The sequence below is a fragment of the Mustela nigripes genome, chromosome 7 (assembly GCF_022355385.1).
Source record: "Mustela nigripes isolate SB6536 chromosome 7, MUSNIG.SB6536, whole genome shotgun sequence".
NCBI classification, from domain to species: domain Eukaryota; kingdom Metazoa; phylum Chordata; class Mammalia; order Carnivora; family Mustelidae; genus Mustela; species Mustela nigripes.
This window is the reverse complement of record NC_081563.1, coordinates 119017537-119042663: the sequence shown is the minus strand read 5'-3', so window position 1 is coordinate 119042663 and position 25127 is coordinate 119017537. Positions and strand designations below refer to the sequence as shown.

The 25127-nt window shown below is 46.0% G+C and overlaps 1 protein-coding gene across 2 annotated transcripts in view; it reads right to left on the bottom strand.

Annotated features, from left to right (window-relative positions):
* Positions 1-2782: 2782 nt before the first annotated feature.
* The window catches only part of RPN2 (ribophorin II), a 56692-nt gene continuing 34347 nt past the window's right edge, over positions 2783-25127 (bottom strand). The window contains exons 10-18 of one of the 2 annotated variants that reach the window (XM_059406969.1): positions 19478-19569; positions 17592-17706; positions 14649-14843; positions 13336-13422; positions 10948-11043; positions 9496-9571; positions 7587-7716; positions 5984-6031; positions 2783-3111 (exon numbers count right to left, since the gene is read on the bottom strand). In XM_059406969.1, coding sequence (XP_059262952.1) covers positions 3099-3111; positions 5984-6031; positions 7587-7716; positions 9496-9571; positions 10948-11043; positions 13336-13422; positions 14649-14843; positions 17592-17706; positions 19478-19569 — 852 coding nt within the window. In that variant the 3' untranslated portion in view covers positions 2783-3098. The remainder of the gene's footprint in view (positions 3112-5983; positions 6032-7586; positions 7717-9495; positions 9572-10947; positions 11044-13335; positions 13423-14648; positions 14844-17591; positions 17707-19477; positions 19570-25127) is intronic. The other variant, XM_059406970.1, reaches the window with a different exon arrangement.

The following is a 25127-nucleotide window of genomic DNA, read 5'->3' as shown; positions in this document are numbered from 1 at the left end:
ATGATTAGCTTTCTCTCTTTTTTTTTTTTTTTAAGATTTTATTTATTTATTTGACAGGCAGAGACCACAAGTAGGCAGAGAGGCAGGCAGAGAGAGAGGAGGAAGCAGGCTCCCTGCTGAGCAGAGAGCCCAATGCGGGGCTCGATCCCAGGACCCTGGGATCATGACCTGAGCCGAAGACAGAGGCTTTAACCCACTGAGCCACCCAGGCGCCCCAATGATTAGCTTTTTCTATCCCCGGACCATTTCACCTGGGCCAGATACCTCCACATGTGACCTACCCTATACATGCCTCTCAGGATCCATGGACTTTCAGGGGGTAGGGTGGACGATCAAATTGTTCTCTGTTTTGCTTTGAGTAATGGTTACACCAGTGTCATTATATACAAACATTCAATGAGCTGTACATTTAAGATTTGTGCATTTTGCTCTAACTGAATTAAAAACAACTAGGAAAAGTCAGGATGAGACGTCTGTTTTGATTAAAAGTGCAGGAAGAATCGCAGCAATCTCGAGTTGCAGAAGACCCCCAAGACAGCGATCCCAGTCTCCAGGGACATACAGCGCTGACCTTGGGTCTGGAGGGCAGGTCTCCTGTCTCCTTGCACTAGAGCTGTAAAGCCAGCTTGATTCTTCACAGGGTTTAGACCACCTGCTCTCTCTGGGAGCCCCCAGGGTACCCTCCAGAAAGAATGTCAAGCGTGGGAAAGGCTCTGCAGGGGGCCACTGTGGTGGCTCTGCCAAGGAGGCCATACCAACAGTGAGGGACAAAAGCCCCCTCCAGAGGTGAAGGTTGGCCACTCAGGGCTGGCAGTGCACTTCAGCTGAGAGAGGCCGGCCGGTGGAGAACCTGCTGGATGCTGGACTGGCCATGGCCAGCCCCGAGGCCCCTTCCCTCCCCCCGACCCATCTGCTCATCTCTTTCCTCCACCCTGACAAAAGCAAAAATGGAGGTCTCTCTCAACGTCTAATTAGTTTTTCAGATGAAATAATGACCCCTGGAACCCACTGCTCCTTGTGCTTTTCGAAGGGAATGCAATTATAAAGGGAAAAAACCATGGTGGCGACAATCCCTGCGCTTTAACACTAATGGCATCGTGAAAGACTTCACCCATCCCTACAAAGGGGCTGGGAGCTTCTTGTTCCCATGGGGGTCCTGGGTTTTTTTTTCCCCTAAAGAAATGCTCTAATCAATGGGGGACTTGTCACTTTTAACGATAATCCCTTTTGTATTAACTTCAAGTTCACAAAGAGGCTTCCCGCCCATTGCTCCATTTGCTCCCTCCCACAGCCCTCTGGAGAAAGGCGGTGCAGGGCTGGACTTGCTGGCCTCAGGGAGGTTTGGGAGGTCAGGCACCCTGCTGGGTCCCACCAACCGGCACGGTGGTGTGGGGGTGGGGGGGTTGGGGGGGTTGGGGGGGTTGGGTGCAGCTGGGAACTGACTCCTGATTCCAAGACAGGGCTCTGGTGTGGTTTTAAGACTTCAAGTGCCTCAGTAAATTCAAGCTGGGGAATCGAGTGAATTCAACAATCAAACGCACGCCGTGGACATAGTACAGACTGCTCACTGTGCTCCTCCCAACACACAGGAAGGAACAGTGAGGACCGTATCTACGCTGATCCAACACTGAGTCAAGGAGAAGGGCTGGGCACTTTGGTTGTTTGGGGCATGACCTCCTTTAATCCTTACAAAGCCCTTAGAGGTATTATCCCCATTTTGACTGATGGGAAACTTTACCCTGAGGGGTAAGGAGGGAAACAGGAGAAAACCAAGCCCACATGGTAGTTAAAGCAGTAAAAATAGGTTTCATTCAGGATGACTGTGATAGGGGGGAAAGAGACCTCAATATAGAACCAGGCTCAACTCCAAATACACTGTGGGAAAGTGGGAATTCATAGCCAAGGGGAAGGGTGGGGATCGACGGTTGGAAGGAACTTCTGGCTAAACGGACCTGGACCTGTCGGGACCCTTGCTGAAGACAGGCCAGGGTGGTCAGACGTCACCTGAGGGGCAGTAGAAGGTTCCAGCTGAGTTGGAAAGACTTCAGATCAAAATCATTTCCAACCGCCAATTCAATAAATACTGTAAGAATTACCTGTATTTCAAAAGTTATCTAAATGTATTTATGATGTTTCAACCAATAAAATTAGAGGTGAAGCGCCAGAGTACGTAACTAGGGGCTAATGAGGGAAGGTGTCAAGCGCTGGGCCAAGCACTCCAGATGCACGAAGCTCCTTTAGTTACACAATGTGGGCAAGTTATTATCTCTCATCCACAGAAGAGGCTTAGAGAACTGTAGCCACTGGCCCCGCGTCCCTCAGCCTCAACCATCCTACCAAGTGGTGACAGCAGGCTTGCCTGACACCGGAGTCTATCCATGAACACCACTATTCACTATGACTTCTCTACATAGTATTATACGCCCAGGTGATGGCAGTCCCCGCACAACTTCAAGAGGGGCATTCCTGAGACAGGTGTGTCTGAGTCTAAGAATACTCATGCGGTCAGCCTCCTTTTAAGACAATTCCTTCCCTTCCCCACTTCATGCCAAGCCCAAACTCTCCAGGCAAAAGCAGAAGGGTCTTCAGATACCAACAGGACCCCTTTGCAGACAGAGGGTGCCCCCCGCTGCAGAAGAAAGGATGCTTGCTTTTCCAGGCAATTCGCAGTCCTATTGGGCAAGAGGCAAGCAAGAAGGAACCATAGAAAAAGGCCTGTCCCGACTAAGTCCTCCTGTTACGTGCCCCCAAGCCCTAGAATAAACTCTCAGTCAAGCCTCTGTTCCTGTTATTCTCTTTATTCCAAAACAGATTAATTACAAATTTCAACTTTTCAAATGCAACACCTGGCGGCTAAGTTAGGATTATTCACAGCATCTGGCGAGGGCACCATGCCGAGGAATCGGAGTATCGGGGCTCACAGGTATCCACTCCATGTTGGGGGAAGAGAAAAACAACAAGCCAAAGTATAACCACAATTTCGACCTTTTCCTGTTTAAATAAAGTTTCTTCATTCCTCTTTACAAACTGTGAATTGTTCTTGACTCCTTTTCTTGATATTCATTTCGGCTTTCAGCACTTCCTTCCTTTTTCTGGCACTAGTGTGCTGTTCTGAAAGAAAATGGGGGCAAACACGAAATTACTCAAGGTTTCAATTCAGTTACAGTTCCTAACTGGTGACAACAGAGGGACCAAGGTCCTCTGCCTTCAGTAAGGCCCCACTTATATAGGAGTAATCATTTATCTATTAATTCTATTTATTTATGCCCCATCTCATTTCACAAGCGGTTGTGAGACAGCTGGTTCTAACTACAGCTGATGACAACGTAAGTAAAAAACAATGACACAAGCCTGACAACTAAGAAAGTGGCCAACGGAGCTCTGAGATGAGGGAATTCCAGGCACACCTCTCACAGTGCAAGGCCAAAAAGACAGTGTAAATTTCAAGTAGGGGAAGAAAAAGGAAAGCCTGAAGAATGTTCATCTTTAATCTCCCAGACTCTGGGTCTGCCAAGCAGCACAGGGCCTTTGCGAGCTTGTAAGACGGCATTCTGGCCGTTCAGTACAGAAACCTGCACCACACTCCCGAATGGCTCCTGTCGAGTTCCTGCCAACGTTCAACCTCAGCATCTAAACCAAGAAGGCGACTCAAAAATGGGACTCAGCTCCCAGAAAAATTTTAAGAGGGGACTAAAACCTTTCAATCTCTTTATTCCTTCTTTCCCCAAGGCTGCCCTTCCCTAGACTCGAAGAACGACGGGGAAACACAATCCAGACGGCCACCGTGCACCCAGGAGGATGAAGCAGCAAAAGAGTGTTTCGGCAGCTCTGGCAAGCACAGCACTGCCACACACGCCGTCCCGAGTGGGCCGATACACCCAGTGGGGAGGGCTGACGTGACGGCGCCTCGGTCTTACAGGATGTCAGGCTCCAAGCCAATGCGTCAGTAGTGCTGGGGGACATACACAGGCACAGGACTAACCCTGAGGGCTGAAGGGAGTGCCATAATTCCCTGCCGACATCCAGAGGTTCCCAGGTACACTAAAGTGTGTGTGCTCTGAAATGTCTGTGTGGAAAGGACAGCATGCGTATGAAGGAAGAAGAGCTGAAAGGGGACAGGCTCAAAGCCGCCATCTTGGCTAAGAAGTTATACCCTCTGCCGAGCCTCATCAAATCAATGTCTGTCCTCGGATCAAAAGCAGAGACTTTCCTTTCAAATACTAGGTCCCAACCTCTGGAAGTCCCAAATGTCCCCATGATCAAGCAACGTTCCTTTCTCTCAAGCAGTGTGATTTGGGGTAGCAGCAGCATGAGGGCAGACTATCTAAACAGCAAGAAAAAAAAAATCAATCCAGAGTTATTTTAAACAATTAAAGAGCTCAATATTTAGCAGAAAGGACTAGTTCGAAAGCAAAATCTCAGGGCAACTCTAATTCAGGACAAAACCAACTGGGTATGTCAGGGAATGGGGGTGGGGACAAGGACTGACTACCCAGGGGAAGTTTCTCGAGTGTGGAAATAGGCTATGTCTTGACTGAAGTGGTATTTACATGACTGAGTAAATTTGTCCAGTATATTTTACCAGATATAAATTATACCTCAATTAAACCACCAAAAACAAAACCAAGACAAATGTGCTGAGGATTAGCTATGCCAGCTTATGCTCACACATCAGTGAAAAGACTCTACATCCTATACTTTTGTTGATCTTTCAGATTTGCAGAGAATTAAAAATTAGATGGCTCTGTTGCTTTGGCGGAGAAAGCCAATTCCAAGGCAAGGGATCAGGGAACATAAAAGAAAACTCAAATAGCCTCCCTTCTCTTTGTTGGCCTAGTGCAGGTGTCAGCAAATGATGCCACAAGGGCCAAATGCAGCCCACCACCTGTTTTTGTAAATTAAAGTTTAATGGGAGGCACCTGGGTGGCTCAGTCAGTTAAGCGAGTGACTCTTGGTTTCGGCTCAGGTCACAATCTCAGGGTCATGCGCTCGAGCCCCAAATCGGGCTCCTCGCTCATCATGGAGTCTGCTTGTCCCTCTCCCTCCTCTTCTGCCCCTACCCCAGCTCGTGCACAAGCTCTCTCTCTCTCTCTCAGATAAATAAAATCTTTTGAAACAATAGTTTTATCGGAACACAGCCACACTCCCTTGTTTACACAGTCTACAGCTGCTTTCGAAAAGCAATGGCGGAGCTGAGCAGCTGCAACAGAGGCCATATGGTCCGCAAAGCCCAAAAATACTATCTTTCCAGAAAACTTCTGCCGATCCCTAGTCCAGATGAGCGGATCAATGAAGCACTCACTCATTCTCCTTCCCTCCCTTCCCCTTGCCCCCACTTCCATCCTCACCCCAGGATTATACTTAGAAAATGGGTGATCTTTCACTTGGCATTTTAGCCACACAGGGAATAGCCCTGAACTACACCCTGAGTTTTAGGAACCAGCATTCTGATTCTGGTTTTGAGTTATGGCCAACAGTCCTTCATAATTCAGTCTCCCCTAACCACACTGCTTGGCCCCACCAAAGATCAGTGTTACAAAAAGGCCTAGAAACAGTGACAAGGTGTGCCAGGATTTGCCACGGGACCATCGTTTCATGAATTTAAGTGTTCTGAATGGGGTCCCCATTCAAGAAGTCCAAGGCTGCATCTATGTTATCCTCAACTCCGCCCTCCTAAAAACACAGAGAAAGGGGCTGCTGTGTATAAAGTACCCCACGGACATAAGGGAGGATGGAGTCTAATGTCAATGCCAGGTCACGTTACCCCATCAGTTGGGCTAACTCAGGGAGCTTTAATTTTTGCCCTGGTCCAGTCATAACCTGGTCCAACAAGTTGGAAAATGGCCCCAGAATTCAGCTATGGGTTGGGGAAGGTGGGGAGGAACGAGTGGGCTGAAAATCTGATAAAACAACTGACATGCACGAGGTGGGCAAGATGGGAAAGGGGCCCTGCTTCTGGGAGAAGTCCACCCTTCATTTTTACCGTAGTGTCCTATATTTTGCCAATCTACTGCTCTGCTCTGCAGCGATCCTGCCAAAGGAAAGAGGGTTTGAGAATCAAGAAAGGACAGTGGGAAGAGAAATAAGCTTGAGAAAAGAAATAGCAGCATACACCCAACCAGAGCTTCAATGATTTCCCAAGTAGCAGAGTTCGTTCTAGGGCTTACAAAGACAGCAAAAGAAGAGTGGGCTCTAACTTTCTGTATAAGCGGTGTGTGGGGGTGTGTGTGGGTGTGTCTGTGTGTGCACGCGCGTGCTGGAGAGGGGATAACCATGGTCTCTCCCTTCAGAAAAGGTACATAATTTTAGGATCCCAGATTAGGAACTCCTGCTAAGCAGGCTCTAAATCTACCTCACCTTCCCCTTGATTCTGTTCATCTTGTGTGGGCAACTTCCAGAACAGAGAGAACTCCACAGAGTGCAGCCTTTTGGCTCCCTGGGGCCTGGACTGGCTGCTGCCAGGGAACAGGGCTCTGCTTAGAAAAAAACAGCTGAATCCTGGGCTCTTGCTCAGATGGACTGCAGAGCTGCCAAGCGAAGGCTGCTGGAGGGGCAGAGAAATGAAGCAGCTGCCGCGGCCAGTGCTAAGGAAAGCTCTGGTGGAATGTGGAAGATTCAAGAAGTGAGGAAGCACGTCGAGACGGGTCTCCATGGTGAGGCACTCAGGAAGTTCACGATGGAGCCTGGAGTAGGGCTGAGCCACGGGGCTCCCCTGCCTGCTAGCGGTCTCTGAGAAAGCCTCTCTGATGTGACCAACTTAACTGGCAGCCGCGCTGGAGGGCACACTATTGAGTTCGATTCTTACAGCAAACATCTTGGAGAGGAGAAAGCAGGGCACATCTGAAGTTGTTAACTTCCAAAGGTGAAAGCAACTCTGACCTTTTCTTATTGACCTTTACGTGGCTGAAATCACCCAAGTTCTAATAAAGTCAAATCAATGAGAAACACCTATGTGACATTTAAATTGGCCTCTGACCCAGGTTCGACAGTCAAGCTGCCAGCAAGCGGCTGCCGCTGCGTTAAGATCTGACCATCTGTGCAAACCTGAGGTTGTCTGGCTGTCAGGGACGTGGTGGAGGCTACTGAGCAGGGCTCCAGCTAGGGGGCCTCTTGGAACCTGTGGCAGCTTTGGGGTGAGGGTGGGGGTGGGAAGCGCACGGACCTCACACTGAGGAGGAAAAGCTCTGTGAGGCTGCTAGGGGTGACAGAAGAGTCCCTCCCCGGGGCCTGCGAGGAGGGCAGCAGAGGAGTCTGTGTGGCAGGAGAGAACATTTTTATACCAGCCAGCACATGACCAACAATCTTCTGTCCCACGTGTTCTAATCCATTTTAATCTTCATAAAGAAATTATTTTCTTCTCTTATTCTAATGTGTCAGGGCACAGATCACTGTGGTTTTAATATATTTAAAGCTGATCACCAAGGCCCTTTTTGGACTTAAAAGGTGGAATTAAGGTGTCACACTTGCCCCCAAGGATCCAAACGTTCAGCCACAGTCACAAACCCTTGTTCAAAGAGCTGGGTGAGTAGAGCTGACAAAAATATTTCTAATCCCACTCGGAGTCCCCTGCCCATCCTTAGCCTTACCTCTTGATTGCCTGCTGGGCCAGCATCCGATTGCCAGCCAGAAACGTCACACTGCCCAAGATGGCCAGGTACTTCAGGGTCTGGAACATGTTGAGCTGAGTCCAATAGACATACATGAGCCCCAGCATCGCTGAAGGAACAGACGTCATGACAGCCAGTTAAGTGAAACAGTGACAATGGCCTGGGGCAGAGGACAGTCAGGAACAGTACCTGCTGGGTTCTGAAGAAGTCTCTCTTTCTAGACCAGCTGGTTTTATTCCTTGTATCCAATGCCAGAAAATTAATAACTCAATACACTTACCTTGGCTACCAAAAAAACCAGAGGTAAAAATCAGACCTCAGCACCTCAGCTACGTTAACTATCTTGTTCCATGTTCCAGCTCACATCTATTTTATCATAGGTTTTACTTTTATTTTTTGTTTTGTTGTTTGTTTGCTTTTTTTTTTAACATGACTGTCTTGTTATAGTCAGGATTCATTTTACTTTTCAAATTCTGAACAAAAGCATGCAGGATTAAATAAAGGAATAATTTCCTTTCCATTGCAAAAAATGATAATGGGTATTTTGCCAGTGCGACTAGAAGGGAGGCGAGGAGTACTAGGGAGGGTTGGTGTAAAGGGCTCAGGTCTGGGCACGGGGAGCCTTGGGTTCAAGTCCAGGCTCTGCTCTTCCCAGTCATGTCCATTTCTCCGAGCCGACATTCTCTCACTTGTCAAACGGGGATCGTAATTCCTGCCCTAGGCACCCCCATCACGGTTGTGATGAAAATCAAATGAGGGAATGTGCACAAAAAGTTCTCTGGCAAAGAAAGTCACGCTTCTAAACAAATTTATATTCAGGTTTTGTTCTCAGTCTGACTCAGGAGGGCTATCACTCAAATCCAGTAACTGGCCTGGAGAGAAAGGTCACCCTGTCAATTTTGCCCAGAAGGATGACGGATGAACTACAGCAGGGGTTCTTAACCATCTCTGAGGTCATGAACCACTGTGAGAATCTGACCGAAGTTACGGACTCCCTCTTTCCCCAGAAAAACACAGACACATCTGTGGAGCCCCACAGACTCTGTACACAATTGACAAACACAGGATTACTCCTTAAAGAATCAACAAAATCAGAAAAGAATACTGAAGTCTCAGGGCGCCTGGGTGGCTTGTTCGGTTAAGCGTCTGCCTTTGGCTCAGGTCTTGATCCCAGGGTCCCAGGATCGAGTCCAGGGTCCTGGGATCGAGCCCGGCATCAGGCTCCCTGCTTAGTAGGAGCGTCTGCTTTTCCCTTTCCCCCTGCTTGTGTGCGCTCTATCTCAAAAAAAAATCTTTAAAAATTAAAATAAAAAAGGATATTGAAGTCTCAGTAAAATGCAAGGCACCACAGACCCAAGATGGTCAAACATCTCTGAAATGCTTAGCTGATTTGTGAATTTACTGTCTTGTTATGTTTAGGTATGGAGTTCTCAAGAGAACAACGCAGAACAGTGTGTCCAATTGTGGAAGAAACTGTTTTCTATTACTGTCCAGACGCAGCCGCCAGCAACCGTGAAGATCGATACGGTGGGGGAAAGATAACCTTTGGAAACTGCATTAACGCTCGTCATCCAGGAAGATGGCTCAATGTAAAGATACGATAAGTGAGTAATCTCTGGAAATGAACAGGGCTATTAAGTAGGGGTAAATGGCCAGCCAACAGCAGCCTAGCACAATGAAACCCAATATAATGACAGCTGTTCTAAGCTGATGGACCAAACAGGTTTATCATCATATCAACTGTCCTAAAAGGCCAGGAGGAAGAGGGAAATGTTATGCTATTAAGTCATTATAGTTAATAGGCCGTGGGTCTACTTAACAGGGCTTTCGTGTGGGCAGGCGAAATGTCAAAGGAGGTTAAATGGAATTAGCAGCCGGGGGTGCTTACCAGCATGTCCCAGGTGAAAGATGATTGTGCTTGGAGCAAAAGTGAAGTTGGAGACATTGGCACCAATCCGGATCCACTAAACGATGGGGAGAAATAAATTAAAAAGACATTAGGACTTCAAACAGAAGACAACACATGCCACATCAATGCTAATCCGATGAACAGCCCCAAGGGCTTAAAAGTTCATCCACACTTGAAGGACAGAAAATTTTTCCAAGTGACAACCACCCTATTGTAAGTCCTCAGGAAAATATTGTTCCCTTTCCTCTTTAGAAAGGCATTCCGACACTTGCTTTCAAATGTGCATGAATAACTCACACCTGAACATCCTTTATAATGACAGCAAACTTTTCTATTTTAAAGCAGGTGAGACCACGAGGCTGAAAGGTCAGAGACTGCATTTATGATGAAGTCATTGGCACTCAGCCTAATTCCTCTAAATACGGGTAAGATAAGCCCCCTGGCAGCTGGCAGGGGGCACGCTCTTGCTCCAGGTTCTCTGCCTTTTGGAATTCTGATCACTCAAATACGAGAACAGGTGCCTACCCAATGTCAGGTTGCTGAAAGATCGTGCCATGCCTTCCAGATTTAGACTGACCATTAATTCCTCTACTGAAATCGATGAATGAATTAGGAACACAGGCAAGTAACCACGCAAAAGTAAGAGCTAATGAATTTTCCATGCAGTTCTCAATATTCTCTGAACTTTGAGGATATGCATCTTATAATTTTTAAAGAGAGACAAAAAGATTGGTTAAAAAAAAAACAAAAAAATTCAAACAGTACATTAAAGTATAAAAATTTCCTTCCTCTTTACTCCCTAAAAGGTCCTCTCCTGGGCAGTGACCGACACTAACAGATAATGCCTTTTTAAGGTTTTATATCAAGAGGATCATACAAACATACTATCCTACCCCTGACCTGCTTCACTCAGTGAGATACCATGGCAATCTTGTATCAGCATGTAAATCTATCCATTCTTTTAATAAACCTGCATATTATCCCATTATATGATGAAAAATAATTTATTTAACACTAGTTTTGTATGCGGACTCTGGGCTGTCTATTTGTTTATAGTTTTGGGCTCCAAATGCTGAAATCCATAGCCTCTGTACCCTGTTTTTATGCAGCTATCAGCATTGGGCCTTGCTTTTTTCACACTTCACCTCAGAACACTCCTACAGAGCATCCCAGTCTAGGTACTTTTATCATTTTTAGTGGCTGTTAGGTACTTTCTCATGCCCCCCCGTTAATGGATCAGTTTATTTGGCTGCTCCCCCACAGTGGGGAATTTTAGTTACTCTAAAATTTTTTGACCATCGGTTTAGGTCACAGCTGCTGGACCCCTTTGGAGCTCTGCTGAGGCCAGAGCACAAAGCCTCCTTTAGAACGGCTACATCTGCTCAGTCTGGCGCCAGACACACACTGCCCATGCTAATTACAGCTACTCACCAGAGCAAAGAGCAGGAGCAAGGGCGAGAGGATCAGGGCAGTGAATGTATTGGACACCACCGTGGGGGGCCTCTTCTCAGGCTCTCGGAACAGGTGCTGCCGAAAGAAGACATACCAAGAATGTTGAAGAATGTGCCCTTCCCAGCAGGGGCTGCCACGTAGACTGGGCACCAAAATGCCAATGACACTCAGGCAGAAATGCTTCCCAGAGGCTACACCCTCCTGGCAGTGACCAGACACCTGGCCTTTTGCCTCTTCACAATGCTGGCTTCTAATCCTAGAGGTCTTCTACCAAACACACCAGTGCCAGCTCACTACTTGGTCAACCCTCTTTTTCCCCTCAAAGACTCATTGCCATTTAGAGGTTAGAAAATACAACCAATCTAGTGGCATCTGCCCAGTGTCAAAGAGGGTGCCTGAGGGGGCAAGGGGGAGACCTGGGTGGCTCAGTCGGTTATGCATTTGACTTCAGCTTAGGTCATGATCTCAGGGTTCTGGGATCGAGCCCTTTGTTGGGCTCCCCACTCAGCAGGGAGTCTGCTTATCCCTCTTCCCTTCCCCATACTCATGATCGATCTCTCTCTCTCTCAAATGAATTTTTTTAAAAATCTTAAACAAAATAAAGCAAGAAGAGGGTGCCCAGGTATATGGGTGGTTTAGGTGACAGATATCCAAGGCAGGACTCTGGATTTCATAATGCTTCTGGGTTCCGAGGGTGGCACTCTCATATGCTGCTGCCCCACTTAAGTTAAGTAACCTCACTCTCCTTTATAACTTAAAACTTAAGAGCCTCACTATGGATTTCCAACCATAACTCACCCCTTCTGAATCCAGCCCATGGCACTAAGGAAGCCCTAAATAAACTTTCTCCCCTCCTTGTTCTGTCTGATTTCTGGAATCGAACCAGAAAGCTGGGCAAGCATTGCTCTTTGTTTTATTAGTTTGTTTGTCTTCCTGAGAAACTCTACTTGAAGATCTTTGGGAAGCTCATCTGGTGTCACCCAGCAAAAGCAGTGATGGACTGGGAGTCCAGAGACTTCTATCCTGGCCCAAGTAAAGGGGCAAGTTGCTTTACTCTTTGCCTCAGTTTCTAGCTGAAAAGTTGTGGGTAGGAGGTTGAGGACCATCCCAGTTAGAACGAGGCTGTAAGGGCATCTGACTACACTTGGTAAGCTCTGACACAGGCAAATTTAATTTTTTTTCACTTTCTTCCAATGCATAGACCTGCGTCTGTCTTTCCTCACCAATGTCCAGCCAACTCAGCTCCATGAGGAGGCAGCCTCACCTGGGAGTCCTGCTCCCAAGTTTTCGCCTCAGCTCCCCTTCGTGGCCGCCTATTCCGCTCTACAACTCAGCCAGCGCCCTTCATCATCATGGTCCTACCTTCTACAATTTCAGTGCATTTTATAATCTTAAGTAATGCTATATCAACATTAGGAGAATTTCAAAAAAGAATCCTACTGTGACACTCTTTGGGCCCTTGTCCTTTCATTAGTGAATAAGAAGTAAGTAGTCTGCCTGAAACACTTCAACAATGATTCATATGTGGTATAAACAGTTTCCGTGTTACTACAGTATGATCATTTCTCATGACTGCATATAGTCCACAGTGCGTCCACCTCCGATTCCTTAACCAGTGCCTCAAACTGCTTTAATGATTACTAGCTTTATTTTGTTTTATGTTTATTTTGCAAAATGTTTTAGAAACTTCTCAAAGCCTTTCTTTCCTTTTTGGTTACTTTTTTTTTTTTTTTTTAAGATTTTATTTATTTGTTAGAGAGACACACAGTGAGAGCAGAAACATAAGCAGGGGGAGTGGGAGAGGGAGAAGCAGGCTTCCCACTGAGCAGGGAGCCCAATATGGGGCTTGATCCCAGGACCCTGGGATCATGACCAGAGCCAAAGGCAGACGCTTAACGACTGAGCCACCCAGGCATGCCTGGTTACCTATTTTGATCCTCACCACAGTCCTGAGCTGAGCTGGGCAGAGATGCTAACTATGTGCAGGGATGGTGAATCTCTGGGGAAAGGACTGCCTGGGAAAAGAAAGCCCTATCCTCCTGCCCAGGTGAGTTTTCCACTGAGAGGCCCCAACAGCCCTGATTTCTGCAGGAGCAGAGGAAGAAAGCCAAACCCACCTGTGCTGTAGCTCTCACGCAGCTAGCTTAAGGCTATCTGCTTTCAGGGAGGTGGACATTGGGCTCTGAGCCTGTTTCTTCAAGCTCTAGGATGGGACTGTATTTGTCCTAATTCATGGAATGGCAAAGCCCACACTAACATATCGTATGAACAAGCTAAAGAAACAGCCAGAGCCACAGCCCAGGTGTTTACTGCCCATTTCACGTTTCCCCTCCGTGTTCAGTGCAGGAGCCCTTAGGCTTCTTATACCTGAATTTCCTGTTTGGGGGTGAAAAGGTTCTTGGACAGGACAGTCGATGGAGCATCTTCTTCAGGGAACTTGATGACCACGTCAGCCTAAAAAAAACAAGAGCAGTTTTGAAACGCACAGGGCAGGGAAGAGGCTGGAACTCGACACCGGGGTAGCACCCCTAACTCACATCCGGGACCATCACTGAAAACAGCTGCAAGCGGTTCAATCACTTCTGATCCATTAGCTGACAAATTAGGGCAGTAAAAATTTCAAGAACAAAACAAGTATTTGTTGAAATGCTTTTTAGAGCAAGATTTCCAATTTTCTACTGGTCTGGTGACCCCACAGAGCTGCTTAATACAAAAATCCCAGCTGGTATTCAGGCTGTTACAGTTGCAATCAGAAACTGCTTGGTGTCCCTGGGAAGTGTGATTTAGTCACAGGGAAAAAAAAAAAAAGTGCTCTTGTACAAAAAACAGCCCAAAGTTCAGGAGAAAAAAAACTCTTGACTACAACACAGAGATGTGGCTGCCCCTTCGACTTGCAGAGGGAGTGCCCACCATTCACAGCCTGTGGATTGGCCTCTGCTACTTTTCTAACCTCCTCCTGCTCTGGACCAGACTTAGGTACTCCAGCAAAATGGACCCACTCAGGTCTCACCTTCTGGTCTCACTTTCTGCTTTCTGCAGAAAGCACCTTCTGCAGGCTGTTCCCCAACAACCATTGCACAGCCCCCAGATACTATTCTGATAAACCCTGCAATTCTTCAACCCCTAGCTCGAGTGTGGTCTTTCAAGTTTGTGTCTCATCACACCAAGCAAAGATGAGCTACGCATTAAGAAGCAGTATGTAAACTGTATACAGCAGGCAAACACTGGTTCATAGTTTACGAGTATCTTGCATATTCTAGAACTTACTATCCCAAACCATCCTCAATTATTACAACAATTCAAGTCTCACCCTCTCCCACCCCACCGTGAGGCTGTACCATATCTCAAAGACTGGGGCCTTCATCTCTTACATCTATGGATTCCCCCATAGCATTTTGCTATAAAATGAAAACCTCCTTCAAGTGTAACTTTTCTAGAAATTCGCTAGGACCCACGAGGGCAAATTTAGGCTCCATGCACTCACTCAGTCACTACTTATGGAGCACACCCTAAGTGCTGAGCCACATGCATACCCCTAAGACTTCTAGTAGAAAACAGCATGGCTCCTCACCTCACCAGGCCCATTTATTGCCCTGCACAGGCGAGGCTAGGGGAAAAGAGCGGTTTCTGTGGGGGGCATAGCCACCCTTGCCTAGATCAAGGAGCATCTGGGCACATACCACATTCCAAAGGATTGGGTTCTTCAAAGTGGCATCTCCGATGATCAGATAAAGAGTGTAGGTGCCGGACGCAGAGTCAAATTCAATCTTTCTCTCAGAGGTATCCAGTTCAAACTTGTACACATTCTTGCTGTCTGGCTCAGCAACAAACACAACTTCTTGGCCAGTCTTCTGGTTATGGAGTCGGACAAATGTCTGGATGGAAGAGTACCACAGTCTTTAATCTGATCATTTCAAAACTCCCTCTGTGCCCAATACCGAATGGACAAAGCAACAGACTGTTGGCTCTTTTGTCACAGTGGGAGCTCTGGGATCTGCCAGACCTGCCCAAGCCAGAGGAAGGAGTGGCCATCCCATTCTCATTACAAGCTCGGAGAGCAGAGCTCACTTTTTGTTAGTGTAAGAAATGTCACTAAGGGGTCCAGCCAATTCGCAACTACTTGGAGGCCGAATGCCCAGTTTGCGGATGATTTAAGCTCTTTGCTGCCGCTGCAATTTCTTCTTCCTGCCAGCCTTTTGGCCACCTTGCTGCCCAATTAACTTCTTCACCAGAGGGTAAAAAGAAGGGAAATGAGGTGGAACTGTAAGAGGCCCATTTTCAATTTCCTAGTGCCTCCAGCTAAAGATTTAGTGGAAGAGGCTCAGGGATTGATAGCAAGGCCGAGTTCTAACCGAGCGGAGCAGCCTGGTGTCACAGAGAGAGCCCAGGCTCCGAAGACAGGCAGTTTTGGTTCCACTGCTTATTAGGCGAGCATGTTACTTAACCTGCTCGGGCCTCGAGCTCTTCATCTTTGGTGTATCTGTGTCAAGATTCACAATGATGAATGCAAAGCATTTAGTGCTGGGCCTGGTAGAATGCTAGTGAGTCAATAAACAGTAGATGAAATTCTCGTCAGTGCGATGGTACAAGTCTAATCACCTTATCCTGCCAGTGGCATAAAAAATTAAGGCTTCTGCATATTAGAACTGCAGCAAGATTTAACACCCACGCAGAGCTTTTCTCTCAGGTGTTTTAAAATAAAGAACTGAACAAGAAAGGTAGATTGGTTCCATTTAACAGATCATAAGGCATGAGGATTAAATGAGTTGCCATGGTCACAAAATTCAGCGCTGAATCCACGGAAAAAAAAGTAAATCTCATTTGTTACTCCACACCTCGGCAACAAAGAACCATCAGAGTATTTAGGGGAAAGGCCCAGAGATGTGAGGCATCCTGACTACGGCAGCCTTGGCCAAGAATGGGATTTAGGAGCCCGGATGCCTGATGTTCCTCCTGCTATAGCCAAGGGCAGGCGGTAGCCAGGCTTACATGCAAAATGCCAGCTCCACCTGGGAGGTCTCTATGCCATGGTTCCAAAGTAGAATCTTAGGTGAGACAAGTATCCAGTTAAAGTTACACTTCCTCACTCTCCTTGTCCCAGTCCAAATCCCACCAATTTAGTCTCGTGATTTCTTCTCCTCATTCTTTCTTCCCTGTGCTGTTTTGCTGACAAATGTCATTCTGAAAAGGAGCTGGGAAACGCTAAGAGGCTGAAGTGCTTTGAGTCAGTGAGCCATGGCTAAGTGTCCTGACTGAGCTCTCTGGATCTGGGGGCGTGGGGGTGAGGGGGACAGGGGAGAGGAGCGGAAAAGTGCCAGGGCAGTGGTCCTAGGGGCAGCCACTCTGGGTCCTGGGCACATGTGTATCAGCTGCAGCTATAAGAAACAGAAAGCGAGTGGTGCCTGGGTGGCTCAGTCAGTTAAGTGTCTCCCTTTGGCTCAGATCATGATCCCCGGATCCTGGGATCAAGTCCCGCATCAGGCTCCCTGCTCAGTGGGGAGTCTGCTTTTCCCTCTGCCTACAGCTCCCACTGCCTGTGCTTGTTCTCTGTCTCTTTCTCCCTTGCTCTCTGACAAATAAATGAATAAAATAAAAACAAACAAACAAATAAAAGAAACAGCAAAAAAGTTTCCAAGTAAATCCACTTATGTCAGTCATCTGCTTTGAAGCTATCTCTCGGCATGAACTTGAATCTGCTAGCTCTGCTCAAGTATCCCTACAAAGCACCTAAACCAAGGTCCCCAGGTTCCATGCTTTTGCATCTTTCAGCAAAATATTTACCTGAATTTCCCTTCATAATACTGCCATGGATGGGGAAGGGTCGAGAGCAGTTATTCTCAAGCATCTCAATGGGGGATGACAAGAGGTTGGGGAGAATATGTCTGAGAAGACAAGGGGCCATATCAGACTCCCTGGGGAAAAGGTATGATTTGAAAATCTTTTAAATAATAATTATCATTATTTTATATATGGAAAACAAAAATGAAAGCAGTTGCTTTCATAATACAAAGTAGGCACAAGTTAAAAAGGGCCATTCTTCAGATTTCCACAAGCTCTGCTGCGGTCAGAACAAAACACTTTGGCCTACTGCCTAGGTTTTCCTTTTTCAAAATTATTTCAATCTTTTTTGTTTTGTTTTCCCCCAGAAAGAAAAAAGCCTCAAGTAAGTGCTAATCTGCTTTAAATATATCTTCTCGATACCAACTGATCTTTTTTTTTTTTTTTTTTTTTTTTTAAGGTTTTATTTGACAGAGAGATAAAGAGCACAAGAAGGCAGAGTGGCAGGCAGGGGGAGAAGGAGAAGCAGGCTCTCCACTGAGCAGGGAACCCAATGCAGGGCCCAATCCCAGGACCCTGGATCATGACCCGAGCCAAAGGCAACTGTTTAACCAACTGGCCACCCAAATGTCCCAGCAGTTGATCTTTTAAAAAGAACCATGTCTTCCATATTCAGGGTTACAGCCAGTACATGAGGGGACAGTGTCATGTGGGAGAATGTGATGTACCATCAGGGTCCACAGTGAAGACCCAGAAGCAGGAATGTGGAGTGTATATGCCACACCAACAAGTCCGGCACGTGTTAATGGCATAGACCAACAGAAGCACCTGGGCTTTGTCCTGACCTGGTGAGGGGTGAGTTCAGCACCAGTGTTCACATCTACCAGCTGGAAGAACAAAGCGAAGTTCTGGTGGCTGTCTGCGATGAATGTGCCCTTGGCTTTCGCTGGATAGGTCACCCTGAAAGAGACATGTATACGGCAAGTCTTCAGAGAGGATCTGCAAGTATCTGAGAACAGAATAAAGAAGACAAACGGCGCTTCACTGCCTAATCCTCCCTCTCCCACTGGAACACTTTCCTGCTGTGGACAGACAGGAGGAGAGAAGCTGTCTGTGGCCAGAGGGCAAACCGCATGAGAGAGCCAGGATGAGAAAAGCACAGAAGAAACTCTCCCTGGGCTCTGGGGCAAGGCTATGCAGACACTCCAGGCTTTCACTTTAAGGACCTAAGGATGTCAGCTGCACCACATCAGGCACCAGCGGGGCACACGCAGGCACACAAGTGGAGTGGAGAGCCGGGCGGACAAGGCCGCAACTGCCATGAGAAGTCATCGTGGCGCTGATGTCAGCAGTTACGTGCGAGCGAGGTCAGGACATGAGGGAGTAGGAGACGCAAAACAAGAAGGGCACTCATTCTTTTTCTTTTTTTTTTGAATGCTGTATTTTTTCCTGGACACAGTTTCAATGTATTTTTCCTGCCTGAAATTGGATTTTTTAAAGAGTCATTTTCTCAGAAGGCAGACCTAGTGAAAAACTTTTCACAGCTCCCTCCTGGGACAGTAGGGGAAGATGGCCAGGGGAAAAACAAGGTTTTACTCTTAGGCTTTCTATAAACTTATTAGTAAAACCAATGCTTCACCCATATAGAGAATTAAACTTTGCAGCAAAGCACTCTCACAGATCTTATGTCAGTGGATTCTCAACAGTGCTCTCATTGTCAATGTCACTGAAAACTAAGCCAGAGAGAGAAAGGCCCAGCTCTCTCATAGGACTTAGGAGTGAATGCTTAGCTTCTAGGCTCTGGCTAACATCTCCGGTCTTCATAATGGCCTAGAGGGTTCACCTTCCTTCTTTGGCAGCTATAGTCACCTAGCTGAGTATAGCTGGGGTCTGAACTAATCCAGAGGTCTAGATAGGCACCCCCAAAACCCAAGGATCTGGGAGAGGGCTGACAAAGAGGCTTCATACAGTGCTCTGCCCCCATGTTCAACTGCCAACGGCTACCTAGAAGTTTGTGTTAAAAAAAGATTCTGGGGACACCTGGGTGGCTCAGTTGGTAAGGCAGCTGGCTGCCTTTGGCTCAGGTCATGATCACAGTGTCCTGGGATCGAGTCCCACATCGGGCTCCTTGCTCAGCGGGGAGCCTGCTTCTCAACCTCTGCCTCTGCCTGCCTGTGCTCGCTTTCTCGCTCTCCCTCTCTCTGACAAATAAATAAATAAAATCTTAAAAAAAAAAAAAAAAGATTCTGAGCACAGCGAGAGCAAATGCTATGACTGATCAGTGATGCCGTCCACGAACTTGAGAAAAGAAATTACGGCCCCAGTACTAGTTATCTGCCATCTCAATTAGAAGGACCTCTGAGGTCTTCAACCAATTTCAGACCCACCATGGGTCAAAGAGAGTTGTCATGAAGCCATTAAAAACCAATTCAGGACTATGAAGATAAAGTCTTAAAAAAAAAAAAATGTCATCAGAACTAAATAATGCGCTTGGTAGCAGAGCTGACTTGGACTCAGACACTCCCCATTCCTTTGTGGACGGACCGACTGTATAGATACCCCCCCAGATCTGCCAGGATGCTGCTTGGCGCGGTGCCAGCAAAACTGGAGCCTCTGCAGCTGCAGGTGCAAGCTGGGTCACTGGTGACATGGGAATAGGGTTTCGTGCCTGGGCGCGCTCCTGTCAGCGCAAGCCTGAGCTCCCCCTGTGCCAAGAAGGCACCCCACCTACCGGGTGGTTTTGGGTGCAATGCTCTGATCCTTGTCTACGGTGGAGAGATCAACATTCGTGATGCCAACTTCAGTGGAGATCTTGACTCGGAGCTAGAGTGAGACATACAAGAAAAACACCAGGAATTAACAGGCATATCCAAATTTTCCTCACAAAGATGATCCTAGGATGGGAGTCTTCAATGATTTTAGCAAAACTGCCTCAGCCAGGTAGGATTTCCACTTCTCCTACCACCAAGGCTCAAAAGGACTCCTTGGTTCTTACCCCTTCCTTCCCTTCTTTGGCTTTGGTTGGATGGTATATACTAAAAGAGGAAAAGAAAACCAATTTTTTTCATGTGCCCTTTAAAATAAATAAGGGGAAAAACCTGTAAGCAGTGACCTTCAAATAATTCAAATCAACAAGTACTCAATTCCGAGGACAGCTATTGTTTGCTACGTGGAAGACTTTATACACGGACTCTGTAACCACGATTTCATTTAATCCTCACAACTCTCTAAGGCAGTGCTATTTGAGGTGAGGAAACTGAAGATGAAAAAGATGAAGCCACTCACTTGAGTTTAGCTGGCTAAACTTGGTATTTAAGCTCAGGCACTCTGACTCAGCATCCATGCTCTTAAGCACCTTGCCATCCAGCTTCCCGGGAACACTTAACTCTACGCCAGGCAGTACTGGGGGTCTGCCCACGAAGCCCTATGACACCACAGCTGTCATCTGCACTGTTTGCCAGGGACTTCTGGTTTTCCCTCTGAGCACGAGGCAGAATCGTACTTCTCGGACCGCTGGAGTCAAGTGTGGCCATGTGACTTGCTTTGGGCAGTGAAATGTGAGCCCCTCAATGGAAGCTTTAAAAGTCAGTGTGTGATTCTCTCCTTTTCTCTGACATGGACATAAACAATGTGCAGAGAGAGGTTTACTCCTTCAGCCTGGGTCCTGGAGGAAGGACAGCCTGAAGGCGGACCTCCAGCTGACACACTAAGGAACCTAGCACAGCGAAAAAACAAACTTCTGCTGTTCTAAGCTATGGAGACTTGGGAGTTTGATAGCAGCACAAACCAGTCCATCTTGACTGTTAGCGTTTGAATTCTATGTGTTTCCTATAAACATGTTCACGAAGAGGAGGAGCCAACACAATAAACAGGACCTTTTAAAAAATTAGCTTAAATGTATAAAATTCCAAGAGGCAGAAAACATTATGAAAGTCTATTCATGAGAAATTTTTTATCTAAAATCTAAGTTTTAATGTGCAAATTAAAAAAACCCAAGGCACTTCTTATGTGCAAACATACCCATAAGACTTCCAAATATTTGATAAGCTTGAATGTAATGCTTAGGAAATCCTTGCTAAATCCACTGGTTTATAGTCTAAGTCAAGATCAAGGAACAGAGACAGAGGACTGGGCAAATAATTGAAGGACAGCTTTGGCATTTTGCTAAAAAGCACTATCAAGGTGTGACAGCCTCAAATCAAGGACAAGAAGAAAAATTAAAAAGGGATAAAGATAACTACCAAGCAATTCCTTTTAACAGCCTTCTTTCTCACCTCCGTAATAACCATTTTGTGACAACGGCCTCAATTATCAGATTGAATAGAGGTATTCTGTCTTACTTAAAAAACAACAACAAAAAACCCTGAAATGTAAGAGTTATTACCAGAAGCTGTAAGGATGATTATTACCTCCTACTTTTGCATATACAGCCATCTATTGGCAGAATTATATCCAGCAGCACTGCCTTCCACTGAGTCTAGGCAACTGGGTGAATCATGAGGTAGGGAAGGAATATAGATGGCCTTCAAGTTGAATAAACCCCCAAAGGAAGAGCTCGGGGGCCACTCTTCCGGCTCTTTGGGCTCTGTGCTGAGCAAACAGCTTCATGACTCAATAGAGGGCTCAGAACCAGAGCAAACTCTGCTATATAAAGCCAGTGTGGAGAGGCACTGACACCATCTGAAGGAAAAACTAGAGTGGAAGGCTCAAGCAAAGAAGCAGCCCAAGAGCTGTAGTCAGGCTACTAATGTTCAGCAAGAGCCCACTAACAGCACCTTCCCCAAACCCCCAATGGCATCTGGAGCACCCGGGTGCAGGGGATTTACAGGGATGGCAAGATGCACTTCCTGTCTTACAGGGAAACACAGATGCAAAGCTGAACTTTAACAAACCAGGCTGCTGCCTTTTTTTTTTTTTTTTTAAGATTTTATTTCTTTATTTGTCAGAGAGAGAGAACACGCACAAGCAGGTAGAGGCAGAGAGAGAAGCAGGCTCCCTGCCAAGCAAGGAGCCCGATGTGGGACTCAATCCCAGAACCTTGGGATCATAACCTGAGCCGAAGATAGTGGCTTAACCGACTGAGCCACCCAGGCATCCCCAGGCTGCTGCTTCAATGGAAGGATGTTCCAAGTGCTATCAAAGCACAGGAGAAGAAACTGTGACCTCAGTCAGCCTGCGGGTGGCCCTGGGTCAGGCAGCAAGAAAGGAGCCTGGCGATATTCCACGCTATCGAAACAATGTCTTCACAGTTAACTACTATGCAATCTTCACCAACTTTAACCAGATAATTCCTTCTTCACTTCTTTGACTCAGTCTCTTAATGCCTTACTCATTTAATTTGTAAATGTGATCTTAAAATCACTGTTCCACCTAAATGTCCATAAATAGAAGACTAGTTACATGAATACACTATGAATCACCATGGAATAATTAAAAAAGTCAAGGTAGATGTCTATGTACAGATACAGAGATATTATCACCTACTTTAGAATACACAGCCATCCACTGACAGCACTGTCTGTCATGGAGTCCAGACAATTGGGTGAATAATGACAGGGGAGTGGCAGAGGGCTGGGGGCGAAGTAGGGGTATTGGGGAGGGGGTATTGAGGGTGGGGAGGCCATCAAGTTGAAAAGACCCCAGAGGAGAAAGCTGGGAGCCTCTACTTTGTGATAAATACAGCGGTTTATAGAATAATCCCTTTTTGTGTAAACAAGAAAGGATATGCACATTCATTAATAAATGCATCCTTCTTTTTCTTAAAATGTACATAGTTAACTGTTAAGATTCCCCTGAGAACAGGAGCTGGACTAAAGGGATGAGAAGGCTCTTACATTTCATTATATACCTTTTCGCACTTTGAATTTTTTTAAACTACATGCATATTTTACTCCTTTTTTCTTTGAAAAAACATGGATTATCTGAGCAATGAGACTGTGTACCCTTTACTTTCTTCTTTATAAACATTTTGTATTAAAAAGCAACAACCCATACATATGATTTTAAAAATAATACTCTTCGTGGGGCGCCTGGGTGGCTCAGTGGGTTAAAGCCTCTGCCTTCGCTCAGGTCATGATCCCAGGGTCCTGGGATTGAGCCCCACATCGGGCTCTCTGCTCAGTGGGGAGCCTCTTCCTCCTCTCTCTCTGCCTGCCTCTCTGCCTACTTGTCATCTCTGTCTCTCAAATAAATAAATAAAAATCTTTAAAAAATAAAAAATAAATAAAAATAATACTCTTTCTGGGGCGTCTGGGTGGCTCATTGGGTTAAAGCCTCTGCCTTCGGCTCAGGTCATGATCCCAGGGTCCTGGGATTGAGCCCCGCGTTGGGCTCTCTGCTTAGCGGGGAGCCTGCTTCTTCCTCTCTCTCTCTCTCTCTCTCTCTCTCTGCCTACTTGTGATCTCTGTCTGTCAAATAAACAAGTAAAATCTTTAAAAAAATGGGCGCCTGGGTGGCTCAGTGGGTTAAGCCACTGCCTTCGGCTCGGGTCATGATCTCAGGATCCTGGGATCCAGTCCCGCATCGGGCTCTCTGCTCAGCAGGGAGCCTGCTTCCCTCTCTCTCTCTGCCTGCCTCTCTGCCTACTTGTGTTCTCTCTCTGTCTAATAAATAAATAAAATCTTAAAAAAATAATAATAATACTCTTTCTTTCTTTCTGTAGATGGGTATATGGAGACAGATGTTAAAAGATTTGGGTAAGGCTCCGAATGTATCCTCATTATAACGACAGAAAAGCCATCAACTTTCTGGGTTTTTACTTAGAGTCCTGACTGTATTTCAATAAGAACATGGTCGCTAAGATCTGCTAATCAACATTCAACTGTGTGTTTGTTCTAAAGACATCATAAGCACTCCCAGACAATACAGACACACAGATGACAAAAGGGCAAATCACAGTGAACTCAAGTCATCTTGGGTTTGCTCTCAGCCCTAATTCTAAAAGGCTCCCTAAGTTAAAGGATTTTTTGTTGCAGAGAAACAACGTAGGGCTGTTCTTGAATAAGGAACAGTTTAAAACAAGTCCTTCTGCTCCTAAGATCTTACTACAAATGGGTCTCTGGAAACACTGAAAAGAAAAGCGTTTTTATGCTACTCTTTTAAAGCAAACTGAGAAATAAAAATTATAACTTTTTCCAAAGATGTGTTATAAAGAATTCAGAGTAGGATCCTGCTGGGTTAGCTGCTTCTTCCTTCACACTAACACTTCAGGATTAGTTTTTACAATAGGAAAGGGACGTGTTTAGCCACTTTAAATGCAGCTAAGCCTGCTTCACACTGAATCATACTAATGCTTTCTTTCCTGATTCTGCATCCCACATACACCTCAAAAAATATTTTAACACCAGGAAATGCAGTCTTTCTGCTGAGAGTAATAACCCCCCAGTTTAGCTCATTACTGTCAAAAATGATGGTGCATTAGGGGCAATTAATGTTAATGACAGCTTCGAAAACCCATGTTTCCCCTGACAGCAAGTCCAATGTCAATGAATGCTATTACAGGCCTTCCACACCAAACCACCGTTAATGTACTCTGACCAATGTCAAGCATCTCTCAGGAGAGTAAACAGGACTGGCTGACCTGCTCTGAGGCTCTAAGTGTGATTATTACTGAAATTACAAAGTAACACTGCAGATGTGACAGAGGTCAGAACACACACACACACATAAAGCTAAAACATAATGAAGAAGGAGAGATTTTGTAATGCTTACTTTATCACTTGGAAGGAAAGGGACAGCAATGGCCTCAGTTGGGGCTTATCATTGCACGAATAATAGTTATTAGCCTTTTTGCTATTTTGCACTTAGATAATATTTCTAACAATCACAGAAACACTTGGACAAACAACAGATCTGAAGTTACAAAAAGGCAAGCTGTTACAGTAACCAAGACAGCACAGTATTGGTATAAGGATAAAAATACAGGTTAATGGACTACAACTGCAGGGTGCCTGGGTAGCTCAGTGGGTTAAGCCTCTGCCTTCAGCTCAGGTCATGATCTCAGGGTCCTGGGATCAAGTCCTGCATCGGGCTCTCTGCTCAGCAGAGGCCCTGCTTCCCCGATCTCTCTGCCTGCCTCTCTGCCTACTTGTGATTTCTGGCTGTCAAATAAATAAATAAAATCTTTAAAAAATTTTTTTTAAAATGGACTACAACTGCAAGCCTAGAAATTAACCCTTGCCTTTATGGTCGACTGATTTTTGATGCCAAGACAATTCAATAGGGAAAGAATGATCTTCAACAGAAGGTAATGGGATTTCCACATACATAAGAAAGAAGTTAGAGCTCCCCCTTACACCACATACAAAAAACTCAAAATCAATTAGGAACCTAATATGAGAGCTAAAGCTATAAGAGGAGTAAATCTTCATAACCTTGGATTA